Below are 25218 nucleotides of genomic sequence, written 5' to 3' on the forward strand. Positions count from 1 at the left end.
CCCGCAGGTGTTGCATGCCAATGGTTGTGCTCCTCATCTTTACTGCACCTTTCAAAATGGCATATGCTATGAATACATTGAGGGTGAAGCTCTCGGGACACAAGATGTCCGGGATCCTTCTTTACTCAGGTTGGGACCTGCAAAAACCACATTCAAAATATACAACATTTACAGTCGGTGACAATGTACTCGAGGTTGATAATGCTAGACCAGAGGTGTCCAAACTCGGTCCTCAAGGGCTGCTGTCCTGCATGTTTTCCAGGTTTGTTTCCCGGACACACCTGATTCAAATGATCAGGATCGTTTTGGCTATGAGCTGATCATTTGAATTAGGTGTGACGGGAAAAGAAACCTAGAAAACATGCAGGACCGAGTTTGGACACCCATGTGCCAGACAATCGCTGATGTAACTAGATTTGCCCATTATCTGAGCCCTGAGTAGTTGTGATGTCATTTTCAGTTGACAGCAAGTGGCAAAATGGCTGTGACCTGAGATGGACAAAAATGGGTGGATTTTGCAGCTTAATTTATTTTCAACAAAGTCAATATTAAACAGACTGCCGTGTTTTAACTACCGTATTTTCCGCACTATAAGGCGCACCTAAAAGCCTTATTTTTTTAAAAGCCGATGGTGCGCCTTATAATCAGGTGCACCTTATATACGGATCAATATTGAGATTGGGATTCGTCGACGGGGAACGAAGTGATAAAGTAACCTTTACCTCTTTCTTTTGTGTGTTTACAGTTGAACAAGGTTGGTCATATTGACATTGAGTTATTATGCTATTGGGAGTTTTGAGTTATTATTTGAGTTATTATTGTTATTACTTTGAGTATTACTATATTGTGATTGAAAAAGTTTTAAAATATGTCATTAATTGAGGGGGCGCCTTATAATTCGGTGCGCCTTATATCTTGAAAAAGTTTTAAAATATGTCTTTAATTGAGGGTGTGCTTTATAATCCGGTGCGCCTTATAGTGTGGAAAATACAGTAGTAGGAGTGTATAGAACAGATTCTTGACTTCCCATTTAAAATGAAGTAAATTTGCTTTATTTCACGATGTGGGTCGCAACTGCTGAAATGCTGGCCCAGTGTAAGACTATCTGAGTTATTACAGTAAAGAGAAAATACAAATATACAGTTATTTTGCTGAAATATTATTGTAAGTCGTGTAGAATTGCTTTTCCTGTGCTGTAAGATAATGAAAATGTTGTACAAAAGTTTTTGTGCCGTCTTGTTAATGTCTTTTGCCAAATTACACATGGTAAATATTCACAAAACATTTGAACCTAAGCATTAATGTTTGCTTGTATGTTTCTTTTCACAGACTGATAGCCGGAGAGATGGCTCGTATCCACGCCATTCACGCACATAATGGATGCATACCGAAACCCAACCTGTGGATTAAAATGCAAAAATACTTCTCGCTTGTGGCTACAGAGTTCACAGAACAAGCCTCCAACATCAGGTCAGATACTGTTTTTCAACTTTTGCTCGTTGAGGATACTTTTGGGATTCATCAAGAATTTGGTTTGTAGATGGTTTCACCATCATTAACCCAAGTTTAATTCAGTTTTAATTCAGTTTGTTTTTAGTGTTCTGTCCTGGATGTTCAAATATCATCATCTCTGAAGCACTCTTCCCAAAATTATAGACCTTCCATTAAAACTTTCCATTACCAGAGATAAGACTTGATCACAGTCTTACCAGCGCATATATTGCCTGATTGCGTGAATCAAATGTAAGCGAAAAGACTTTATTTTTCACAAACTTTTTTTGGGCACAGTCACCCAAAGTCGAATGTGCTGGATGGAAACAGTGACGTATTTATTGGAATGGTATGTTTATTAAATCCTGCATGATGCTTAATGAGCTATAACGATCAGGATCGAAAGGCAGCAGTTTTGCTAAACTCGGCGTTAAGTCACTTTATTATTTTCCATAGCAACGAACAATGGCGCACAACTTCTTTACTGGATAGAACAACGCAGAGCAGATAAACAGCTGTTTAAAGATGAAAAGGAAATGAACCACAGCTGGCTAATATATTGTATGGTGGCCATACAGCAGGCCACAGGTGACAACCGCAACCTGCATAGAAAGATGTTCCGAAGCAGAATTTTTATAATCCCATTATTATTGGTACTTTTCGAGTCTTTGCCCAACACACAAATCTATCGTCAGAGGTTCTGCACACAACTTCTGACAATAGATTTGTGTGTTGAGCAAATATATATATATATATATATATATATATATATATATATATATGTATATATATGTATATACATGTATGTACATATATATGTGCATATATATACGTACATATTATTATTAAGCAACTATCCACTATTATACAAGTGGTCCTTTTAAAATATTAAAAATATGATCTTAATAGTTGCAAATGATGCGCGATGAACATAACCGTTTCTCTCACACAGAAATTACACTCAGTTTCTGGTCCACTTAATTGTTGTATGTATTATGGCCTGGATGTGTTTTCATTAAAAAAGTTACCATTAGCACAGGTTAATACTTTTTTATTTTGCTATAGATTTACTGTATTTCTCAAACTACAAGTCGACCTTGCTTATAAGTTCATTAAGAAGTTTTTTGTTTACTTCAATTTGGGTGAATTTTACAAAAACGCAATTAAGACTTCCCCTGTCTTTAGTGGTTACATAGAGCATGGCTGTCCAATTACAACACACGGTGTGTGTTATAAAAAAGACAAAATTACGGTACTTTTAGACACATTTCGTCAGCGTATAGCGAATAACATACTGTTGCGGTTATGGCAGGGCAAGAAAGGGGACAGGTGCGCATGCGCGGAGATGCAAATGCTGAAACTAATGATGCTACGATAAAATGATTTGAAGTTTCAATGCGTTCTTTTTTTTCAATGCTTTATTTGTCGTGTCATCAGATTTGCGGCCGCATGTTTGGGACACTCGGGTGAAGAGAAGGGCGGAGCTGTCAACCGATCACCACCTGGTGATGTGTTGGCTCCGATGGTGGGGGAGGAAGCTGGTCAGACCTGGCAGGCCTAACTGTATGGTGAGGGTCTGCTGGGAACATCTGGCAGAGTTCCCTGTCAGGAGTTTCAACTCCTTGGAGAAGCGGGGGACATTGAGTCTGAGTTCAGGTCCATGTTCCGTATCTTTGTTGCCGAGGCGGCTGATCGGAGTTGTGGCCGTAAGGTGGTCGGTGCCTGTAGTGGCAGCAGTAAGGGAGGCCATCAAGCTAAAGAAGGAATCCTATCAGGCCTTTGTGGCCCGTGTGACTCCAGAGGCAGCTGACAAGCACCGACTGGCCAAGCGGTGTGTGGCTTTGGTGGACGCCGAGGCAAAAACTTGGGTGTGGAAGGAGTTCGGTGAGGCTATGGAAAACGACTTCTGGACGGCTTTGAGGAAATTCTGGTCCGTCATCTGGCGTCTCAGGAGGGGAAATCATTGCACCATCAACACTGTCTACGGTGGGGATGGGGCGCTCCTGACTCGGGACATCGTGAACCGGTGGGCAGAATACTTCGAAGACCTCAATTCCACCGACACCTTCCTCTGAGGAAGTCTGGATGCTCCGAGGTGAGCTCTCCCATTTCTGGGGCTGAAGTCACTGAGGTGGTCAAAAAACTCCTTGGTAGCAAGGGCCCTGATTTGGATGAGATCCGCCAGGAGTTTCTAAAGGCTCTGGATGTTGTAGGGCTGTCATGGCTGACACGCCTCCCAGAACAAGCTGGAGGGACTATGTCTCTGCTGGCCTGGGAACACCTGGGTATACCCCCAGAGGAACTGGACATTGAGATGGAAGTCTGGGTTTCCCTTCTGAGGCTGCTGCCCCCGCAAACCGTCCCCGAATATGTGGAAGATAATGGATGGGTGGCGGTTGTAAATGACAAACACAGATATGTGGAAAAAAATGGTCTGTTTTGAGTTATAAGTCAACCCCTCCGAATATCTGGATTGAAAATGAGGGTAAAAAAACTCAACTTGTATTTGGAGGAATACGGTAGCTCATGTCATCAGCAAAGGAATGCTATCATATGCTATCATAAACAAATGACACCCTGTATCTTTTTAGAGTAAATCAGTATTCATTTATTGATTTTGGTGTCCCTCCATTGCTGTGGTGGCAGGTTTTAATCATTGCCCTAAAGTTTGAGTCGTAGCTCTGGTGACAAATCTTATTGTACTTAAACTCTTCTTCACATTGCGCTCCTTATCTTCAATTTAGAATCCAGAAGGAAGTGCCAAGCAAGGACGTGCTGGAGCAGGAGATGGTATGGATGAAAGATCATCTCTCCACGCTGGGCTCACCTGTGGTCCTGTGCCACAATGACCTGCTCTGCAAGAATATAATATACAACAGCAAAAAGGGTACATACATTTTATTACTTTAGCTCTGACTAAACATCTATAATGTTCCATCTCCATAATGTGGGGGTTGCGATTTTTTTTTGTATATATATACTCTGAAAATATATTTAAAAAAAAAATATATATATATATACTTAAACTTTTGGCATTGAGACATGGAGAAATGTGTGTGAATTCTGGCTTGAGAAAAGTGTGTGGCCTAGGGTTTCACAGTCTTTACAAACATAGCTTAAAAATTCAAACAAAAATAAAGAATTTATAAACAATTATGTCATAAATGAGCAAAACACAATAAACGGGGGGGGGCAGGCCAAAATTAAAATCAACCTCTATCTCACAGATTTCACTTAGCACAGGTTATTTGGGAAGGGAACCCCAGTGATAAACGGGAACGCTGTATTTTAGTATTTGACAATAACTACTTAAACATTTTTGGGATATTTAAGATGGGTGTATTGCTTTGCAACTAAGCATAGTGAAAAACAAGTCATCTTATTGTTGTTAATTTTATGAATGTGTCCGCACTTTAGCTCTGAAACCTAAAATGCACTGACAGTCTCCTTGTGTTGTCTTTCAGCTCATGTTCGCTTCATAGACTATGAATACTCCAGTTACAACTACCAGGCTTTCGACATTGGCAACCACTTCAATGAATTTGCAGGTTCGTGACCTTTTCCATCCAGGTTCTATGGACTGATCGTACTTGACACCGAGCCACTAGTCACTGCACATACAGAAGGACGAGAGACTTGTTCTAATCCACCATGCATATTTGTGATGGGAAAAAGTAATGCAGGTGGTAAGCAACACAAGCGGCTTTTATTATAGTTCAGACAGATACAACAGACGAGTTTGTTTCCTACTGAAAATCAGCATCAACTGTTGTGATAACAGTATCGTATTTCTCCGTGTACGACAACCTCTCTAATAAGATGACCCCCCCCCCCCCCCCCCTTTTTTAACTTCAGTTTGGGTGAATTTGACAAAAATGCGAGGTTAAGTTTACCCCCTGACTTTAGTGGTTAAACATTTGATGGCTTTCCAATTAAAATGCTTGGTTTGTTGTATTAAAATGACAAAATGACTGTACTTTTAGAGGCATTTCTACTTTGTATATCAAGCAACATATTACTGCATGGGGGGGGGGGAAGCTGGGGCGGAAACGGGACAAGACAGTCTACGCACGAAGACGCAAATGCTGAAAATGATGTCACAGCAATACAATGATTTGAAGTTTCAAGGCTTCATTTTTTCGTAACAGCTGAGTATTTGTCTAAAAGTCATCATCGCTATCTGACACGTCAAATAGGTACTCCCATTTAACTCACAGACATCCTTTTCTTTCTCCTCGGGTAGTCATCTTCCGACCTGTCACAATTTCTTTGAAATGGAGGTCTTCGGAGATGATTTGCTGATCATCTTACTTGGGATGTTTTCCGAGCTTTCTTTACCCGAGTTGCATAAGTTTGAGATCACAGCGTGGAAGGTTGCCCTTCACTGTTTCTCGCCCCGCCTGCTGACATCCATGCCGGCTTGTTTAAGCACATGTCTAAGGGCTGAAGGAGACAAATCAAGCCATGTTTTCCTTTTCTTAATGCATCAAAGTCCCCCTGAAAAAAATGATTCACACAGCCTCGTTTTTGACAACAAAGACGTAATTGGGCGCCGCTTGACAAAAAGCACATTTTGCGATGTTCTGTGCAAACGCTTTAAATGCATACTACTTTATATTGAATTTGAGGTGCATACAATCATTTTAAATGACATGATACGAGCTATTTCCAATTCAAATTAGAGGTGTATGAAATCATTTTAAGCCGTGGAAATGACGTATTACGTATTTCCCATTCAAATGAATGTTATTCAAAGACAGATATGTGCAAACAAATGGTCTGTTTTTAGTTATGAGGTTATAAGTCGAACCTATTAAGGGGAGCCCTTAATATGGGAGCTGAAAATTAGGGGAAAAAAACCCATGTACTTGGAGAGAAGTACAGTAGAAATTGTATATTATGACCCTCTTTAAATGTTTTAAGCTGCACACTGCGGTAGCTAATTTGTATATTTTTTTTGTCAAATAACTGGGACATGCATGACAAGCCGGAGTGCTTTTTGTGATTAGGCATGGCAGAGCTGGACTACGGGCTGTATCCAAGTCGGGAGATGCAGATGGACTGGCTCACACATTACCTGAGAGCTTATAAACATTTCACCAAGAAATCAGAAGAGGTCAGCGCTACAGAACTCGAGACACTCTATGTGCAGGTCAACAAGTTTGCTCTGGTATGGAAGCCTATTTCATCGCTAACACAAATAGATTCCATCCATGAAAACACGCTGTGATGTTCCTGAACAGCACTCTGCTTTTTCTCTCTTTGAAGGCATCTCACTTTTTTTGGGGCTTCTGGGCCCTCATTCAGGCGAAATACTCCTCCATTGACTTTGACTTCCTTGGGTAAGTGGCAGTGCGCATGTTTGCGTGTCAGAAAACATACACAACCAAAAGGCGCATACTGTGTTTAATTGGACATGAAACTTCAGTCGGAGTCTAGATGACAGGCTGGTTTTTCCCTCCAACTTGCCTAGCCTGCTTGGTAGAGACACGTTATGCAATGCAAAATGAAAAAAGGCGACAAAGACATTAACTGTGCTGCGTAGTTCTCGCCTCTTCTCGCTGTATCTGATGACATTGTCTGTCTTACTAATTGCAATTACATAACTATTGGTCGTCAGCCAACGTACAAATCAAAGCTAGCCGTAGCTCGAAGTTGTCACCTCAAATATGTCTTACGTAAAAACATGCAGGAAAGGGCTAGGCCTAATAACCTCTTACTTAATTAGTCGAGCATTTCAACCATGTACATTGATGAAAAGTGATTAGCATGAGTTTAGCCTAGACCTGAATGTTCAAGCAAAATTTACAGAAACCTCTCGGTCCCATACAATGCAGTGACGTAGTCCTGCATTGTAACGTTGGAAATGTACCGCCAGAAGTGGCAGATTACATTTCCCATGATCTTTACACAAAAGCAGAAAATGGTTCTACTCTGATGTAAACATAGAAACATGGTAGCGAATAGATGCGGGGGAGAATGAGGACATAATAGAAAGCAAATTGAATTTAAGACCACAAACCGAAAATTTTAAATCCATCCACAGCTGAAGCACTCCAGATTACAAGGCGCACTTTCAGTATTTGAGAACATTATGATTAGAGGTGGGAATGCACTGAAAGAATATGAATGCAGAAATTCGAAAAAGAATGTTGCGATGACGCAAAAAACGCTGCTAGCAAGAGTCTGTCTGAAATTCGCACACGCACGCAGGCGCGAGAGGGACGTCGGCAACTAGTGTGAAGCGTTACGGCTAGTTGAGAGAAGACTGCACAGAATCCACTCCTTTCCAAGCCAGAATAAGACTTACGATATGTCAAAACACGTCACAGGCCAACTGTGCGTTACCAAGACCAACTTAAAAAAAAAAAAAACATAGCAAATCACCGTCCCTCCATTTTCTATTGCCACTTCTCCTCACTGGGGTCGCTGGCGTGCTGGTGCCCATCCCAGCCGCTCTTTGGCAGTAGACTGAGACACCCTGGACTAGTTGCCAGCCAATGGCAGAGCACACAAAGCATTCACACTTGCAATCACACAATTTAGACCATCTGTATCCTGCATGTTTTCTATGCTTTGCTCTCAAACGCACCTCATTTGAATTATTAGGATCATTTTCAGGCTCCTGCAGAGCTTGCTGACGAGCGGATCATTTGAATCCGCTGTTTTGGGAAGAGAAACCTGGAAAACATGCTGGATGCCAGACCTTGAGGACTGGAGTTTATCACTTGCGATTTAGAGTGTCCAATAAGCCTGGAAGGCATGTTTTGCGAATGGTTGTGCTTGAGGGAAACCCATGGGGGCATGGGGAAAAGATGCAAACTCCACACAGAAAGGCCGGAGCGAGTTGGACTTGAACCCAGGACCTCTGGGCTGTGAGGTGGACGTGTTAACCACTCTTCCACTCACGTGCCACCCCACACCAAATAATCACCGGTCAAAATAAACGCACCAAATAGTGAATGGCCGCAGAAGGCTTTTGTTTTGGAGGTCTGCTTCCGTGCTGTGGTTATGGAGTGGCAAGCTTAAGTCCTCGCGACACCGTCTTGCTTTCACATCACAGAGCCGCAAACATTTACACACAGGCATTTAAAAAAAAATAAAAGGACTCTGTTTCAAGACATTTTAGAGATTGTAAAGAACTGAAACTAGGGATTGAATTTGCACATTGAATGTTGTGTAATAAGTCGTTTAATTTCGGTGCTTTCAAGTTACTGTACTTCCAATGTGAAATTTCAACATAAATGTGTGCAGTCAATAGTAGTTTTTCAAAATGATGGAAAAGGGAACCAACAAACAAAACCAGGGAAAAGGATTTGTTTTTGCCATGCGCAATGCAATTGTGATAAAAGGAGGATTGGTATTTTTTTTCCTCAGGCACTTTGATGCATTTAGGGTTTTTTCTGATGAGCAGTTTCTGACCTTTTTTTGGAACTTGCATTGTGACACTGCTTTTTGTGATATTTTTGTGTCACAGGTACGCCGTGTTGCGTTTCAACCAATACTTCAAGATTAAGCCTACGGTGATGGCATTGCAGATTCCAGAGTGACATGGAGAAAATGGAAACGGATGGACAACCATATGATGTTTGTCAATCAGGGCCAACGATTATTTGGACCGCTGCTTGTCCTTCATGGCACTTTGCTGATCAGCAAGACTAAAAACCTACTTAAATCCTCCCAAATGTAGCTCCATATTTATGTGTCTTATTTGTCTAACAACACTGGATGTCTCGCTCCCAGGCGGCCGAGCGAGCCCTTGCGTAGTCTTTTTTTTTTTTTTTTGAGTCACCGGCTTAGTGGCTACAAAGAGTAGATGTCACTCCTGGTTGTGGGAGTCACAAACGATCAAGCGTCCCTGTTCCAACGCCAGGTACCTCCTCTGCTCAACCAGGCTTTTCTCACCTTCAGAAAATGACACAAAACAAGTGTTTTTCCTCTTCCTCCGTAGCAGCTCTTTTTGTTTTTACTGCGCAATAATCTGAATCAGTGCCTCAGCAGCCGTGAAGAAGTTCTTAAGTGGATCAATGGCGTTAAATGCACTGTCGAGTCTTCATTTGACACTATTCCTTATGTTGTGTCATCATTTTACCTCCTCTCTGGTGCTAAATTTTAGCCTAACTGCTGCTGCTACAACTTCAAAGTGTCCCATATATTGTGGCTTTCCAAAATAGAAAGGCTTTTCAACTTCTAGTGGGGTGGGGGGGGCAGCATATGTGAATTTGTTCATTTTTGGCAGGACTTGCGTAACATCTCAGGTGAAGCTATCGCATCGACTGTACAGTGACATTGCCGTGGGAATGTTTGATGGGATCTGGCTTTGAACCACTTTTTTTTTTTTTTTCCACCTACTTGACTTTTATGGTGGCGGTGAGCCGTTGTGTTGAATTTTGCATTTTCAGACCACATGGAAAGTTACCACCTAGGTCACCTCCAGCACCAATCTTAGGAAGAAAAATCTTCATGGCTGCAGCCTTCTCCACACGTTGCATTCAGAGCCTTTCCATTAAACACCCCCCAAAACTACCGTCGACTACCCAAACCGTTCTGCTCCGGAAAATAAAATGTGCAAATCCAAGATTGAATTTGCTAGCAAATGCTTGACTGCTAAATAGAAAACTCTTAATTGCTAAATACTCTGGTGTCACTGCAAGCTCCTCACCCACCAAGGAATTTATTCTCTTCATCTTATAAATGTACACTGGAAGTGGAACTCCTTTTTTTTTTTTTTTTTTTACATTTGCAGAAGTTTGTGGGCACTTAGCAATCTCGCTGTGTTGGTTTCCTGTAAAAGGGACGCAAACAACATTGGTGCACACACTATTAAATGAGCTATAGAAAGAATAATGTGGCATTTAAACGCATGCATTGGTAACCTGAAAAATCATTTTATGCTCTAATCCCAAGCGTTTCTCACTTTTTTTTTTTCTGTGGGCAGAGGGTAAAAGCACAATATCTCAATCAGATGTGTTTTTGAGTACTTTACTGTTGTAATCCAATGTCTTTAATGGTACCACACATACACAAGAAAAAGCTAGGGACACCCAAGTTAAACTGTAGATTCGTCATCAAGTTATTTGCCTAATACAACACTAAATCTCGTATCATTGATTTTTTTTGTTTTTATGGTTTTCTTTTCAATGGTAATGTCAACATAAGTACACTGGTTAAATTGGTGTTTTGATATTACAAAGTCGGCCAATAAAAGTTGAGGTTCTTGCACTGATTTATATTGATGTTTGTTGAGTACCAGTGTATATTTTTGGAACATAAACACAAAAAAGTTAACTTTTTTTGTTGTGTCAAGCTGATCAAAACAATTATCTTTTCCAACATCCAAACACGAACTTAATGTTGTGAATTATGTGAGCTCAATTAGCAACATGCTTTTATGGAAAAGCATGACAACAAAACCAAGTTCAAAGTGCTGATATTTAACAAATTAATTACTAACCATTATGCGTTTGATGATTTGTTTTATTTATGGAGTGGAATTAACAGTCTTTCAGTTGCGTTGAAATCATATTGAAACATTTGGTTTGCCTATATTGTGCTTCATTTGATGTTTGAATGTGACGTGTTTTCCATGTTTGAACAATCTATCCAGATTAAGGATTGTTTATTTTTCTCATGTGTTATTTTTTTCCCCAAATACTACGCCCTTTAGATTGTTCGTTGGAGAGATAGACCCACTGATGCACGTACGGGAGAAATAAAGTACTCTCATTGATTGCTACAAGAAGCAAAGATGACGGATGTAAATAGTCAAGAAATAATGTAAAGTGTTTCTGTACATTGATTCTTTGTACATTTGTGGAACTTGGAAAATGTATTTAATATTGTAAAATGTTCCTGTACATTGAATCTACACACCTTTTTTTGGGGACTTGGTATATGTATTTAACATTTCTTTACTAGTCTGTTACTGATTAAAATGTATTCAATAAAAGAAAGAAAAAAATGCAGATTTGACTATTACCTTTCACCAATCTATATAAAATGACACGCATACGTTCTGTTTCTCCGTCTCAATCTGGTGACAACAGGAATGAGATAAAATCGTCTTAACTAAAAACAACCAAAACGTATTCATAATTTGAGCCACTCTTATTACGCAACAAAACACACACACACACACACAAAAAACGAATTTAGGGTGCACTGCGTAAATGCGAAGTTGTTAACTTTACGTTGGTCACGTGGGTTTTTTCCCAAAATGGTCACGTGGTCATAAGGTTAATCATGCAACTGGTCTAAAGAAGTCAGGGAAGTACAGTGGTATTCTCTACTTTCGAACTTCTCTCGTTATGAAAAATCCAGTTTAAAAAATGCTTCAGGGAAAAATATGGTCTCTCGTAGCAAGAGAAAATTCAAGATCCAAAAGGCGATATTGTTGGCATATGACACACGAGACATCAGCGCTCGTGCCGACATGACCGTAATGGAAGACATTACACGTGATGTCTACCGTGTTTGTTACAGTTTGTGATGCATTTTTATCATTTATTAATATGCCGGCTTACCCACATACAAGGCAATATTTTTTTGGCACTACTGTTTATTGTGGTCTTCCACTTTTCATCTTTACTCGTTTGCTCCATACCTCCCATCAACATGTATTTGTTGCTATTTTTGATGCATTTTTACATTTTCTTAATATTATTAATTTAAACAGTTTAGGAGCACTTTTGTCGGCTTGAAACGGATTCGGCTATTTACATGTAGATCGCAGCTCTACTTGAAAGAGTGACTTTACGAAATTACAAGCGTTTGAAAAAAAAACAGAAAACAAAACATGGTAATGTCTGAACACCCCACGGGAGGATTTTGGAAATCAGGTCAAAGGTTTTCTTTCTATGACATTCCAATTATTGTTACGTTTGTGGAATTTTAATAATGTAGCAAAATCCACATGATTTTGATCCATTTAAGGAGGTGGATATTCTGTCAGCCGAAAATAACATTGTTGCTCGGAGCTCAGGTTAATGATAAATGATTCTTAGTTGAAGTATGTAATAGTCAAAAGCCCTATAACACAAGAACACACACCAATCTGATGAGTGCAACCATCACTGCTTAAGCAGTGATTTATTAGAATTTGGCCAAAAGATTCAAAATAAATTCAAAAGTCAACGACCAACTCTAGGAACACTCAACAATTTGCAGTTGATTTGATTCATAAGGAGCACGAAACTGAAATGCCTTGCACTTTAGTCCTGCTTCAACCACTGTAGTGTATTTTAGCTAATGGGGCACCAGTACGGAGAGGAATCTTAAATGCAGGGGTCACGTGATGTACGGTGGCACGAGAACTTGTTTTTTTAGAGACACAAATGGTTACAAGCAGTGTTAGGAGTAATGCATTACTAAAGCAATGTAATCATTGTATCGCATTACTTTTTACTGTAACACGGTAATGTAATATACAGTATTACAAAGAAAAAAAAATAGTAATATTGTACTCATTACAAATGAGAGTAAAGTAATGCATAACAATGCATTTTTAGCCTGAAAGTCGCGTTACCCCCCCAAATTTGCCAAAAACACTGCGAAATTGGAGGAGAAAAGTCCAGGGCAAAATGTTTTCTCGCTGATCAACTACAGCTGAGATGAATAGGCATGTTGAATATGTACACAAGATGTACATACGACCATTACTTTCAGTTCGTCAGAGATAAAGACAAGAAAAATATACAGTAATCGTTAGGTGGACTATATGTGCGACACCTAAACATAAATAGAAATAGGACCAGTAATTTGACAAATCATGAAGCAAGTAAGTTAGCAAAAGGAAAACACGCAGAGGATTGTGCGCTCTCACTCGGGGATAACACTTCGACATCAAGAGGTTAGAAGATTTGTTAGGAGATATGCTGGCGCGGATTCACCAGCATTTGGAAACCTTGTCAGCAAGATCCATGTCGCAACTAGCAATAATGACAAGGTAAGCTAATTTTCACTGTACAATTGCTATGAATAATCGTCTAAACTGTAAATATCTCTGGTCCATGTGTATCAAAATAAACGTTGCAAAACTCATGTTAAACACTACGTTAAACACAATAGCAATGACGAGTGTAGGCTCGGTGCTAACATTAGTTCCACCGAAACCATCTATTTTTGAAAAATATGTCTAACCTAGCCAGCTGTACTTGAATTTGAATATTAACATTGAAATTGTGAAATGCACTAACTGTTTTTGCCTACATCATAAACTTTGCATCACTATGCTGTGAAGCTAAATTATAAAGATTAAAATACAAAAAAAAAAGATTTTGGATCTTGTCTTTGAAGGTTTAAATACAGTGCAGATGAAATGATTTGTTCTGGTTTTATGCTTAAAGCAACCTTTCACTGGATGTGTACATAATGAGCTACATTTCGAATGGCAAATTCATATTTCCAGTTATGGTGGTGAGAGTAATATAAAAGTAATGCAACAGTCGTGTAATGCATTACATTTCAAATGCAGTAATATTGTAATGTAACTAATTACCGGTACTTTGAAATGACAGTAATAAGCAATAAATGTAAGAGAATGCGTTTACTTTTGAAATTTGTTCCGGCAGCGAATTTTATATTTTTGCTGCTGGAACAAATTTAAAAAATAAAAGAACTTGCTACCTGGCTGCAAAAATAAAAACACGTTGTCCTACATTAATAATGCATTACAGTTTTGAAGTAACTTGCCCAACACTGGTTACGAGTATTTGAAAAGAGATTACCAGGAAGAAAATATGTTCATACTGTAAATACGTGTACAACGTACACGTTTCCATCACCTTTAAATAGTTTCAAATATATAAGGCGCAGCAATTTGGATTCTGTGGTCACACACGTGGGTATCTGTAGATTCCTCCTTGTGCAAGTTTGTCTGGTTCGTCAGGTCTTCATCTGGGTCTCAGTTAGCTGAAATGTACACAGTTTGAGGGATAGGCTTCAAATGGATGCCGGCGACCGTGATCGCCATCTACTGGTTGAATATGGAGCGTCGGTAACCCGCATGCATCCACTCACTCAATAACTGCCAGTCTTCCCAGTTTATTGCAATGCGTGTGATCGTCGTCAACAACAACGATGGCGTTAAAAAAAAGAAAGGTCTGTGTCTGAGCGGTTCATTTTCAATTCTCAAGAAAAGCATATTTGCTTTAGGAGCTGGTGGTTGTATTTGGTGACTCCTCTAGGTGACGCTGTTGGCTTGACCAAAAATAGTTTAAGACTTACACGTATTGAACTAGAGCCCTCTGTAGAATTAAAAAAGACAAAAACGTGTTCATGAGAATTTTGATGCTTCCTTTTCCCATCATTATCTATCTATCTATCTGTCCGTCCGTCCGTCCGTCCGTCCGTCTAAATTGAATAATAGAATGTATACAATTTGGGGTAATTTTTGATGTGTAAATTTTATAAACAGTACACAGTATATGATTTTTATTGCTGTATTTATGATCGTATATATGAATTATGTGTAATGTGTTTCTATGGTCACTAAAATAATGGCAGACAAAGTTAGACAAAAAAAGGTGTTATTGAAGTATCGATTTCGGTTTTGAACTGCTATTTAACTGCTATTTAGCTTACAGTCTTTTGTTAGTGTTGAAACAATCCATCCATCCGTTTTCTATAAATATGTTGGGACTAAACATGCAGGCATGTTCAGTCTGTTAAAGAGAGGATGTTGGCAGACAATTACAAAAAAAAATTAAATGACCAAAAAAAAAAAAAAAAAAGTATAAACTTCATATACCATCTTTTTGCATAAAGATCTAATGTTACTTGCGGCTTATCCGTGACAAAAATCTTTTTTTTTTGCTCATATTTTGCTGCTGCGGCTTAGATACCGGTGCGTCTTATAGTCCGGAAAATACGGTATACATTTTTGTGTTTTTCTTGCCAATGTTGTAGAATTGATGTGCAAATGCTTCCCTAGGACCTGCTTTGGAAGAAAATTACCGGTAATCCTTATAGCAGGTCGTCGGGGCAGGCAGTTTTTCTGCAAAAGCACTTACCAAATAGCACCCACTGTTAAAGGGACACTGTGTAAGATTTAGACGGACAGCAGGAGATGCTGCAAGTGCTGCATTTACCATTGTCCGTAGCTATAACTATTTAATATTTAAATTTATTTTATAAACATACGTTAAGTGGAAAAACGGTCTTAATCTTACACAGTGTCTATTTAAACAGTGAGTCACTGACTCAAGTTACTGGGTGTTCAGCGCATCCACCATATTGGATGTGTGATTGGATGTTAACTCGGTCAAATAATATAGGTCATTGTTCGCAAATGAAAATGACAATCTCCAAACTGCACCAACTTAATAATGCCATTCGTTCTCTAATGAGTAACTAGAACTGGCGGCAGGTATAAAAGGCCACTTTGGGAATCCAAACTTACCCACCGATTTAGGAATGATGCCATTATTGGACATCCATCAGAAACAGGGAAATATGATTAATTATAGTACTTGCCGTCTTACATAGATGCTCTTTTGGACTCCTTCTCAAAGTGATGGACCCATGTGTCATTCCTTACAACTTTATGCACAAGAAAAGTTTCATCACCATTTTTACACCCAAAAAGATACAAAACAAAAAACAAACTTCTTCCCCGTCTTGTAAATGTTATCACGTGCTATAAAAATACGTAAACATATTTGTTTCGTATTCATTTACATTCACTGTTTATTTTGTAATTTAGCTGAAGATCAGACTTCATATGACCAATTCATACTAGAGAATAAAATGTCACAAAACAGAGAAATGTACACTATGAAGTGAGACAAACTCTTATAAGAGAAAATAAAGTATATTTCTGTATTTACATTGGCAGGGGCTAAAAAAAATCTCTGCAGTCTGTCTCTAGTAAAATGGCTGTTCATATCTCTTCAGTGCAAGCATCCTCACCCCTAAGGTATCGTCTTTTTGATGGGTCCACCTTGGAGTTGTCCTAAAGGGAATTAAACCCTGTGTTCTCATGTTGGATGTCTGAGCATGATGAGATAATGCAAAACCACCCACGTGTCAAACATTAACTTTACTTGAACTGCTTTTAAAATCAAAGACGATTTCGTATCAGTTGTCCATCACAGTCACACAAACCACTTAAAACGGACAAGAAACAAGCATTTTCGATTTCAAAATCTCTTACAGCAAAGACAGAATACAGATAAAATGCATGGATATAAAAAAAAAAAATCCAGATTTGGTTTCCAGCATGGGTATCAGCAGTACAACTCCTCGTTTCACTCTGTAACGTGATCACAGAGAACCGCTTCCATCCACCTCCTCAGTGATAAAAGACACTGTGCTGTTCCGATAACACCTTAAAATCCATCCATCCATTTTCAATAGTAAGCTGGAGACCCAGTTGATTTGAGGGCAGACTTTTTGGGAGGTCTGAACAAAGATTCACATATGTAACCTCAGAATGGTGAGGGAGATTTGTCTGACATTTCAAAAGGGAACTGAGTGTGAGTAAGACTGCATTATCTGTCATCAAACAAAACATTGAATAGCAAACACTTTTTTTGCCCACAAAGCGTCACAAAGTGCGGATCATTGCACCGTAATACCATAATTCAATTGATAGAGGTTTAACCCTTTCATTTCTGTTACAATGAGTCCCTGCGCAATTCGAAAAATGGGATTGGGTAAGGAATGGTAGCAATTAAATGAAATGGCATCCTAGCAGTTCATTGCACACCTATCTACAGATTCTAGAGGCATTTAGCAACTTTTCCATATACAACAAGCCAGTGCGGGACCCATTGTCAACAAGATAGGTTGTGTTGTACAATTTCTTGGGAATTAATCATCTACTACTGCGGAAATGTATTGATGTGTGCTATATATATGTGTGTTTTATAGATTATACTGTTTTTACACTGAAATTGTAGGAGTTTGGTGATCATTTTCACTTCTTTGGCACATTATTATTATTACTATAAAATACCATCGGGACAAAACAATCCCAGAGCCTGTAACCTAATTAATGGAATTTTCAAGTCGTCATTTCAATTGATGATTATGGGCTTTCCTTCCACAACCTCAAAAATACGCATGTGGGTGAACTGGACATACTAAATTGCCCTTAGGTGCGATTGGGTGCGTGAATGGTTGTTTGTCCCTCTGCGCCCTGCGTTTGGCTGGTAACCAGCTCAGGGTGTGCCCCACCCACTGCCAAAAGACAGCTGGCATAGGCACGAGCAAGACCGTGACCCTTGAGAGCACAATCAGTTAAGGAAATGGATGGATGGCTAGAATAGTGCATCCCTTAAGTATTCACAGCGCTTCACTTTTTCCACATTTTGTCATGTTACAGCCTCATTTCAAACTGTTTTAATACTTTATACCTCAAACATCTACACACAAAAATCAACTTATGACTGTGAAGTTTTTGTTTTGTTTTACTTCTGAATTGCTTAAAAATAGAAAACTATGTCTCTTCAGAGACATTCATTTGTATTCAAGTCTGGGCTCTGGCTGGGGCACTCAGCAGGATATTCACAGAATGGTTCTGAAGCCTATCCTTTTGAGATTTCGGCTGTGTGCTTCAGGTCGTTGTCCTACTAAAAAAATAACCCTTTGCCCTAATCTGAGGTCAAGAGCGCTTTGGAGCTGGTTTTACATCCAGGATATCGTTGGACAGTATATTACTGCATTCAGTTTTCCTTCAATACTGACTACTGTGCCAGTTCCTGCTGCCGAGAGACATCCCCATAGCATGATGCTGCCACCACCGTGCTTCACTGTACGGATGGTATTGGCCTGATTTTGAGTGGTGTGCCTTTCCAAATCATGTCCAATCATCGATATTCACCACAAGTGAACTTCAATGAAGCAAACATCTCAAGGAAAAAGGATGCACCTGAGCTCAATTTTGAGCTTCATGGCAAAAGCTTTAGTTATGTAAACTCGATTTCTTAGTTTTCTATTTAAAAAAAAAAACAAACTTTTTTCATGTTTTGAATGTACAGTATTGTGTGTGGAAGTGTGAGGTAAGAAATTTAGTATAACTTGCAATGAGGCTAGAAGATCACAAAACGTTGGAAAAGTGACGAGCTATGAACACTTTTGGGATGCACTGTATTTCATGGGACTAATAAAAAAGGAAACCTTTTGATACAAATTTAAATAAACTTTTCTTTCATAAAATTGTTGGCACATATATACAGAGTATCAGCAGATTCTGTGCAGTCAAGCCATATCTGAACACACACGAGACATTCAGATATCCAGCAAAAGTGCAAAAAAAAAAAAAGCCAAGAAACATTCAGCATAGTGAACACAGTGGAATAAAAATAATACAGAAGGCCACAAGTTGAGAACGAAAACACGAAAACACAACACAACAAATCTTCAAAACGAAGCCATTTTGAAGGAATATCAACAAAAGGGAGGTTTATCAATGTGGTGACAATCTAATGTGATCATTTCATCAGGAGGCAGTGCTGGTGTATAAAGGAGTCCACCATGTCCCAAACGAAACATGGATTGTTTGTCCTTTGCCCGTAGCATCCACAGCCTTCTCGACCAACAACACGGGAGCAAGACTGTACCCGATATACAGCAACCTAATACTACCGTCTTCAAAATGGAAGTCTTTTGTTGAATCGTGACATGAAATGAGTGAGATAAGAGCTTGCCTTTACGTGCATTGATTGTGCATCACTGGGGATAATGTACAAGGGAATGTGGCTTCCTAGTATTCAGTGACTTAGCAAATCCAGTCTGATGTATTCTCTTCAATCTGTGAGGAGCACAAGTTCCCCCTCGCTTCTATCCCCCCTGTCACTTTCCTCTCCTTCACTGTAGGGTGCCTGCTCCCGCTCTCTGTCCACTTGTCTCATCTGCGGTAGTGGGCCGGGTGTGGCCAGGCCCTCGACTCGATGAGACATCGGCGGAGGCTGCGGCAGGTAATGCTCCAGAAGGGAGGAGTGAAAGGACATGGCTGCCACGGAGACGGAGCTGCCGCCGGCCGGGTACAAGGCATCATTGTGCGAGTAGTGGATGGTCTGGGGTTCTGTTGGACTAAAAAGACACGGGAGGGTCAGTTTTTTTTGGGGGGAAAAATCATGTTGGGGGGGGGGGGGGGGGATAGGAACAAAAACAAACAAACGACAAGATGTAATGTAAGCAGCTTCATGTATCAAGTTTAAAGAGTACACTGAAAAGTGTTTATACCTCCTGGTGTAGGTTGTTCTCTGCTCCTGTCGTCTGCTCTTCATCATGGCTTTGTATTCGCCCACCCTCAGCCTCCGTCCCTCCACGATGCACGTTCGTTTGGGCCGGGGTTTGTACTTGTAGTCCGGGTAGCGCTCCAGGTGCTGCCTGCTCAGTCTGGCCTGCTCTTCATAGTAAGGCTGCTTCTCCTGGTTGGACATGGACTTCCACCTGGAGCCTAAACACAAACACAAAACCAAAATGGGAGAGGAAAGTCAGCGGGTGTGGGTGAGTTAATCCTATGGTTTTGTAGAAGTGAAAACAAGTTCACATAGCTTCTTAAGATACGTATACACATTCCTCAATTGATATGGGCACCATCAGTATGAAAGTACATATTGAAGTTGAAGTCAACTTCTGTTCCCTGAGGTGAACAGAGTAATAATTTCACTGTGTGGTTTCATGCTATACATGTGACAGTAATTCCTTGACGTAGAAAAATGCCATAAATGTTCAGAAGATTAACCTTATTCAGGGACTTATGTGTGTACTGTATATATATATATATATATATATATATATATAACAAATTATTGAAGAAAAAAAAAACTTTTGGGGGGTGGGGGGTTATACTTTCCTTTTAATTCAATTGGACTATTGCTTGTGATGGGGAACAAGAAGCTTCAAGGTTATTCATGAACCAGTTGTCATATGTTTTGGCACTTTGCTTAACGTGGGGTTGAAAGCACATTGACCTTGTCACTTCTTAAGCTCCTTTCTTGTGCCATCTTGGGAACACAAAAAATACAACCGGTTCAAGTTTCACAGATGGTATTTTTGGTTTGAATTTTGGGTGGTTGTAGATGGATCATACGTTTGGTTTGAATTTCATGAATACGATTACTTCTATAACTATTTTATTTATTATTTCAATATGTTGCCTTACCCTCATTTTAGATGTCAAAAATGTTCTGTGCATTTGATTCAATTAAATCACATGGTGTGTGCTTAAAATGATGACGTTTCTTTACTTTTAGGTATTTTTACGTCGTATATTGAGTAACGTACTGTTGCGGTTATGGGTGGGCGGGAACGAGACAAGACTGCGAGGCAATCTACGCATGCGGGTAGATGCAAATACTGAAAATGATGTCACAATAATAAAATGATTTGAATTTTATATCCAGTTTTTTTTTACACAGCTGAATATTTGTTTAAAAGTCATCATCACTATCTGACATGTCAAATAGCTCCTCCCATTTAAATCCCAGACATCCTCGCATTCCTGCTCGTCAATTGTGAATCAACATCCTCGTTACTCTTCCACTGGTAGTCATCTTGGGAACTGTCCAATTCGTGTGAAATGGAGATCTCCGGAAATTCTTTGCTGAAACCTTTTTTTTTTTAATCCAAGTGACAGTGTGGTGAAATCAGAGCGTGGAAAGTTGCCCTTCGCAGTGTTTCTCCCTCCCACCTGCTGACATCCATGCGCGCCACTGCGTCCGTATTTCTGTCTTGAACGGACAAGTCAAGCCGTCTTTTCCTTTTCATAATCAATGGCGTCAATATCCGCCGGAAAAAATGAACCATCGCTATCGACAACAAGGAGGCAATAAAGTGGCGCTTGACGATAGAGCAAAAGCACTAAAACGGATGCATACTATATGGAATGAGGTATATATAATCATTTTAAGGCCTGTAAATGACATATTACCCAACCAAATGCACACATACAGTAGACAGTATTCCACCCTGTGTGTCTTTTTTGGCAGTTGAGACCTTAATAAGCTTCAAAGCTTCATTCGCCACGAAGGGTGTGGTGTGCTTCTGACCTTCATTTATTTAGTCTGAGGTTTGGAATGACGCACTCCAGTTTCTATTTTTCAGTGAACATTAAGATTTGCTAACATTTAACAATAGAAATAAAACCTTTCCATCCACACGTTTTTGGTTTTCACATGATGATTATTTTTTTTCTGTGTCTTTGAGTGTGAGAGTGCGTGTGTGTGATTTACGAAGCAGGTGGCTGTTGATGCCCCCACATAAATTTGCAAGCAGCATCTCAGAATAGAGGCACAGAGTGCAACCCGCCCCTACCCCGTGCTGGGCTCACCCAGGATCTTGCTGATGGAGGAGTTGTGCATATCAGGAAAGGCCTGCAGGATTCTCCTGCGCTCATCCTTGGCCCAAACCATGAATGCATTCATAGGTCTCTTGATGTGGCCAGAGGACGCAGGGGGGCGGCCTTCAGAGAAGCCGCCTGTGACCTGTAGAGTACCTACAGGACAGAGAGCTCAACTGAATCCAGGAATAGAAAATAGAAAATACAAAACACAAAACGGTTTTGTTCACGTGTCGCTGTTCATGCCTCACTCATTTTCTGTAACGATATTTAGGTTCAAGGGGAGATGGAGCTGATCCCTGTCAAATTTGAGTGTACGGCACACTACACACAGGATTGGTTGTCAGTTTCAACACATGGCACAGAGACAGACAGCCATTCACATGTCATTAAGTGAGAACTGAACCCATGCCATGTAACTTGTAACACCATCAGAGACTTGCTTGATGAGCGAGATATAATTATACTGCACAGTGTATACTTTGTATGTTTACACACTAATTACAAACACGCTGCCACTAAATTACCCTAATAGCATTTGAAATCAAGCCTTTATAAGTGTAGTGCGGGGTATTGTGTCTTAAAAGTGTATTGGAATTTATTGCGATATTGCAAAGGTGTATTGCGATATATTAGGAAATGTTTGTTAAAAAAAAATCTATGGCATATGACAACAGCAACAATGACTGAAAAAAAAACAAGGAAATTATTAGAACAGACACATTCTATTCATTGACATCTATGAGCACACATTATACATTGCAAACAGGTAGAACTTTGCCACAGGTGCCTCTTATTGCGCACCGCTTCATACTTTTCTTTTTCTGCCATTTTTGCTCTTCAACCATGTATGAAACAAATCTGTGATGTCACTCGAGCTGGTGATAAAAATAACTAAAATAAAATCCAAGGAGAAATTTATTGTTATAATTTATCAAATACAGTTATTATCAATACATTAATATGGAGGCTCGGATATAATTGCGCTTCTTGAGAACACGTACCTTTTGTACGTACCATACAGACAACCTGAACAGGAAAAGGAACTCCAAGATATGAATACAACTGCAGACACTAAGGAAATGCTATTTTGATTTCAGAAAGTTTTCTTTTTCTGATATTTGCCCTCCTCCTCAGCCACCACTTTTGCTTTGGAACATGGTCTCACTTGAAAGATCATGTATTGTAACATTTAATGTCGTGTTTTTGAAGCGCTTGGAATGATTTACTTGTAGAACACGATTCATAATTGACAAAAATCATCTTTCGAAAGCTAGTCCGGAGCAAATTTAATTCCCGATATATTGAAAACTAAAAGTCGTACTGCAATACGCGTAGTGCGCCACTTTGTAACGCAATATATCGATATCATCGTCCGGCACTATTGTTTTGTAACAATGACAGTGGTGGTCTGTCAGGGCCAGCAAGGCCTTCTCTGCTGGCCTAACATAATCTGACATTATCATAGCTATAATAAACTATAATAATTGTAATAACTATAAAAAAAGTCCATTTCATTTAAAATGTATTTTTACTAAATATATACAATACTATATACTATTTATACAGCCTCACGTTGAACGTCACGTGATTGGGTGCTCACTGTAGGGAGGCGGTGCTGTTGATCAACCGTGTTTAATGTTGGAAGTTGTTATTTAAAAAACAACCAAGCTAACCATGCTAAAGTCATAGCGTACAGCGACGCCAGACCGACGGATATTTAGCAGAAAAATCCAATCTACTTGCTTTTTTTTTTTTTTTTAAACCCACAATGGCTGAAGAAGAGCAAAACGGAAATTGGACAGATGCGATTTTCAGCATGGGTGTCCATGTCAATAGAAAAGGATTTTTTATTTGAAATGAAACCCACATACAAACTCTACAAGAAAGTCATGAAAGTCTTTGAGGAAATATAGAAGAACGGATTTTGTATTGAAATAAGTAGAGGACAGCCCTTTTGGGATCTGATTGTTGGATTTGTTCATTTTTAATGTTTTCCTAATTTTATTTCGTTCAGATTCAATTAGTAAAGATAAAGAAATAAAATGATTTTCTTTTATTAAACTGCGATACTTATTTTAAGTTTTGGCATGTATACGTTTCAATTGCTGACGTGGGTTTATTGATGTTTAAATGCTCCAGAAAATCACCCGTGTATCCCAGTAATGCGCACGTGGGCTTCTGAGGCATCGAATCACTGAAGGCCTAAGTGTGAAACGCACGGACCGCCACTGAACAATGGTGACAATGAGGAACTGCCAGGAATATATAATTAAGGTTCTAAATACTTTGTATATATTGAGGATTGTTTTGTCACTACACAATGTTGATTTGGTTACACTTACACTCTGAGTCGCTGCTGAGGTGGTCATCAATGGTCAGCAATGTGTGTCGGTCATCACCTTGTTCGGAGTGAACACTTCTCTCACCACGAGGAGAATATTTGCACTCCTGCAAAGAAAAGAAACAGGCAAGTCAACAAACCTGAAGTCTAATTGCAATACATTGTATATGTGATATGCTCTACAAGGGCATGCTCAAGGCGTCACACGGGGAGCTATTTTGGAGTACAGAATGTACAGACTCTAGATCAGCTGCTGTTCAAAATGAGAGCTGCCAATGTGAAGAAAGAAAATGACAACGCAAGAAAGGACAATGAAATTGTGTTTATTGTCTGAGGGAAGAGAGGTGAAGGAGACAAGGGTGTCAGGAATGTAACAGTCTAAACTGCCAAAGCAGCCTAGGACATGCCATCTTTCAATGATGAGCTGTGAATAATATTTTATCCCCACAGGGAGGAAGAGACAGTTAAAAAAAGAGAGAGAAAAATGATTGTAGACATTTAGAGGCAAGGTGGAGCAGGATCATTAATAGGAATAGGAGGAGAAGACTACAATGTTACAGTACACAAAGAAGGAGGCAGGTGGCTATGTCAATGCCACACTGAGGCCTTTGTGGTATTGTGTGGCCGCAACAGCTGTGGCTTTAGTGCCAGACTGAGAAGCAACATGCCAGCTACCTCAAAGAATGAACACCAAAGACGAGAAAAGAATTTTGACACAAAACAACATGTGACATGTAGGCTTCAAACAGTAGTTTGGCACATATAACAAAGGTTAATTAGGGGGAACTGCAAGAGTAACTTTGCAAACATGTTCAAATCGTTTTATGTAAGCTAAGTGCTAAAAACAAACCCATAATGCACAAAAAGGCAATAAATTGTACACTACAGAGTTACTAAAAATGACCAGTAAACATTGTGTGTACTTACCTAATTTTCAAAATGTTTTTTACTTGTGAATGTACAAGTCCATACCCCACAGCATTATGGGGAAAAATGCTATGTTTCTAGCCTACATTTTCCAGCCTAAATTTGATCGTTGTTTGAACACGTTTGCAAACATGTTTGCCGATCAGAAATTTTTACTCCACATCGGCAG

The 25218-nt window shown here is 39.5% G+C and overlaps 2 protein-coding genes across 5 annotated transcripts in view; one reads left to right on the plus strand and one right to left on the minus strand.

The window, feature by feature from the left end:
* etnk2 (ethanolamine kinase 2) overlaps positions 1–11456 on the plus strand; it is a 16775-nt gene extending 5319 nt beyond the window's left edge. Inside the window, exons 3-9 of the mRNA XM_088423288.1 lie at positions 8–129; positions 1330–1470; positions 4236–4378; positions 4956–5039; positions 6501–6661; positions 6760–6833; positions 8969–11456. Coding sequence (XP_088279414.1) covers positions 8–129; positions 1330–1470; positions 4236–4378; positions 4956–5039; positions 6501–6661; positions 6760–6833; positions 8969–9041 — 798 coding nt within the window. The 3' untranslated portion in view covers positions 9042–11456. The remainder of the gene's footprint in view (positions 1–7; positions 130–1329; positions 1471–4235; positions 4379–4955; positions 5040–6500; positions 6662–6759; positions 6834–8968) is intronic.
* A 5057-nt stretch (positions 11457–16513) lies between these two features.
* Positions 16514–25218, minus strand: part of sox13 (SRY-box transcription factor 13) — a 51193-nt gene continuing 42488 nt past the window's right edge. For all 4 annotated transcript variants that reach the window (XM_088423287.1, XM_088423285.1, XM_088423283.1 and 1 more), the window contains 4 exons: positions 24124–24229; positions 21770–21934; positions 19678–19894; positions 16514–19524 (listed from right to left, as the gene is read on the minus strand). In XM_088423287.1, coding sequence (XP_088279413.1) covers positions 19239–19524; positions 19678–19894; positions 21770–21934; positions 24124–24229 — 774 coding nt within the window. In that variant the 3' untranslated portion in view covers positions 16514–19238. The remainder of the gene's footprint in view (positions 19525–19677; positions 19895–21769; positions 21935–24123; positions 24230–25218) is intronic.

This window comes from Hippichthys cyanospilos, chromosome 9 (assembly GCF_059441005.1).
Source record: "Hippichthys cyanospilos isolate Australia breed blue-spotted pipefish chromosome 9, RoL_Hcya_1.0, whole genome shotgun sequence".
NCBI lineage: Eukaryota > Metazoa > Chordata > Actinopteri > Syngnathiformes > Syngnathidae > Hippichthys > Hippichthys cyanospilos.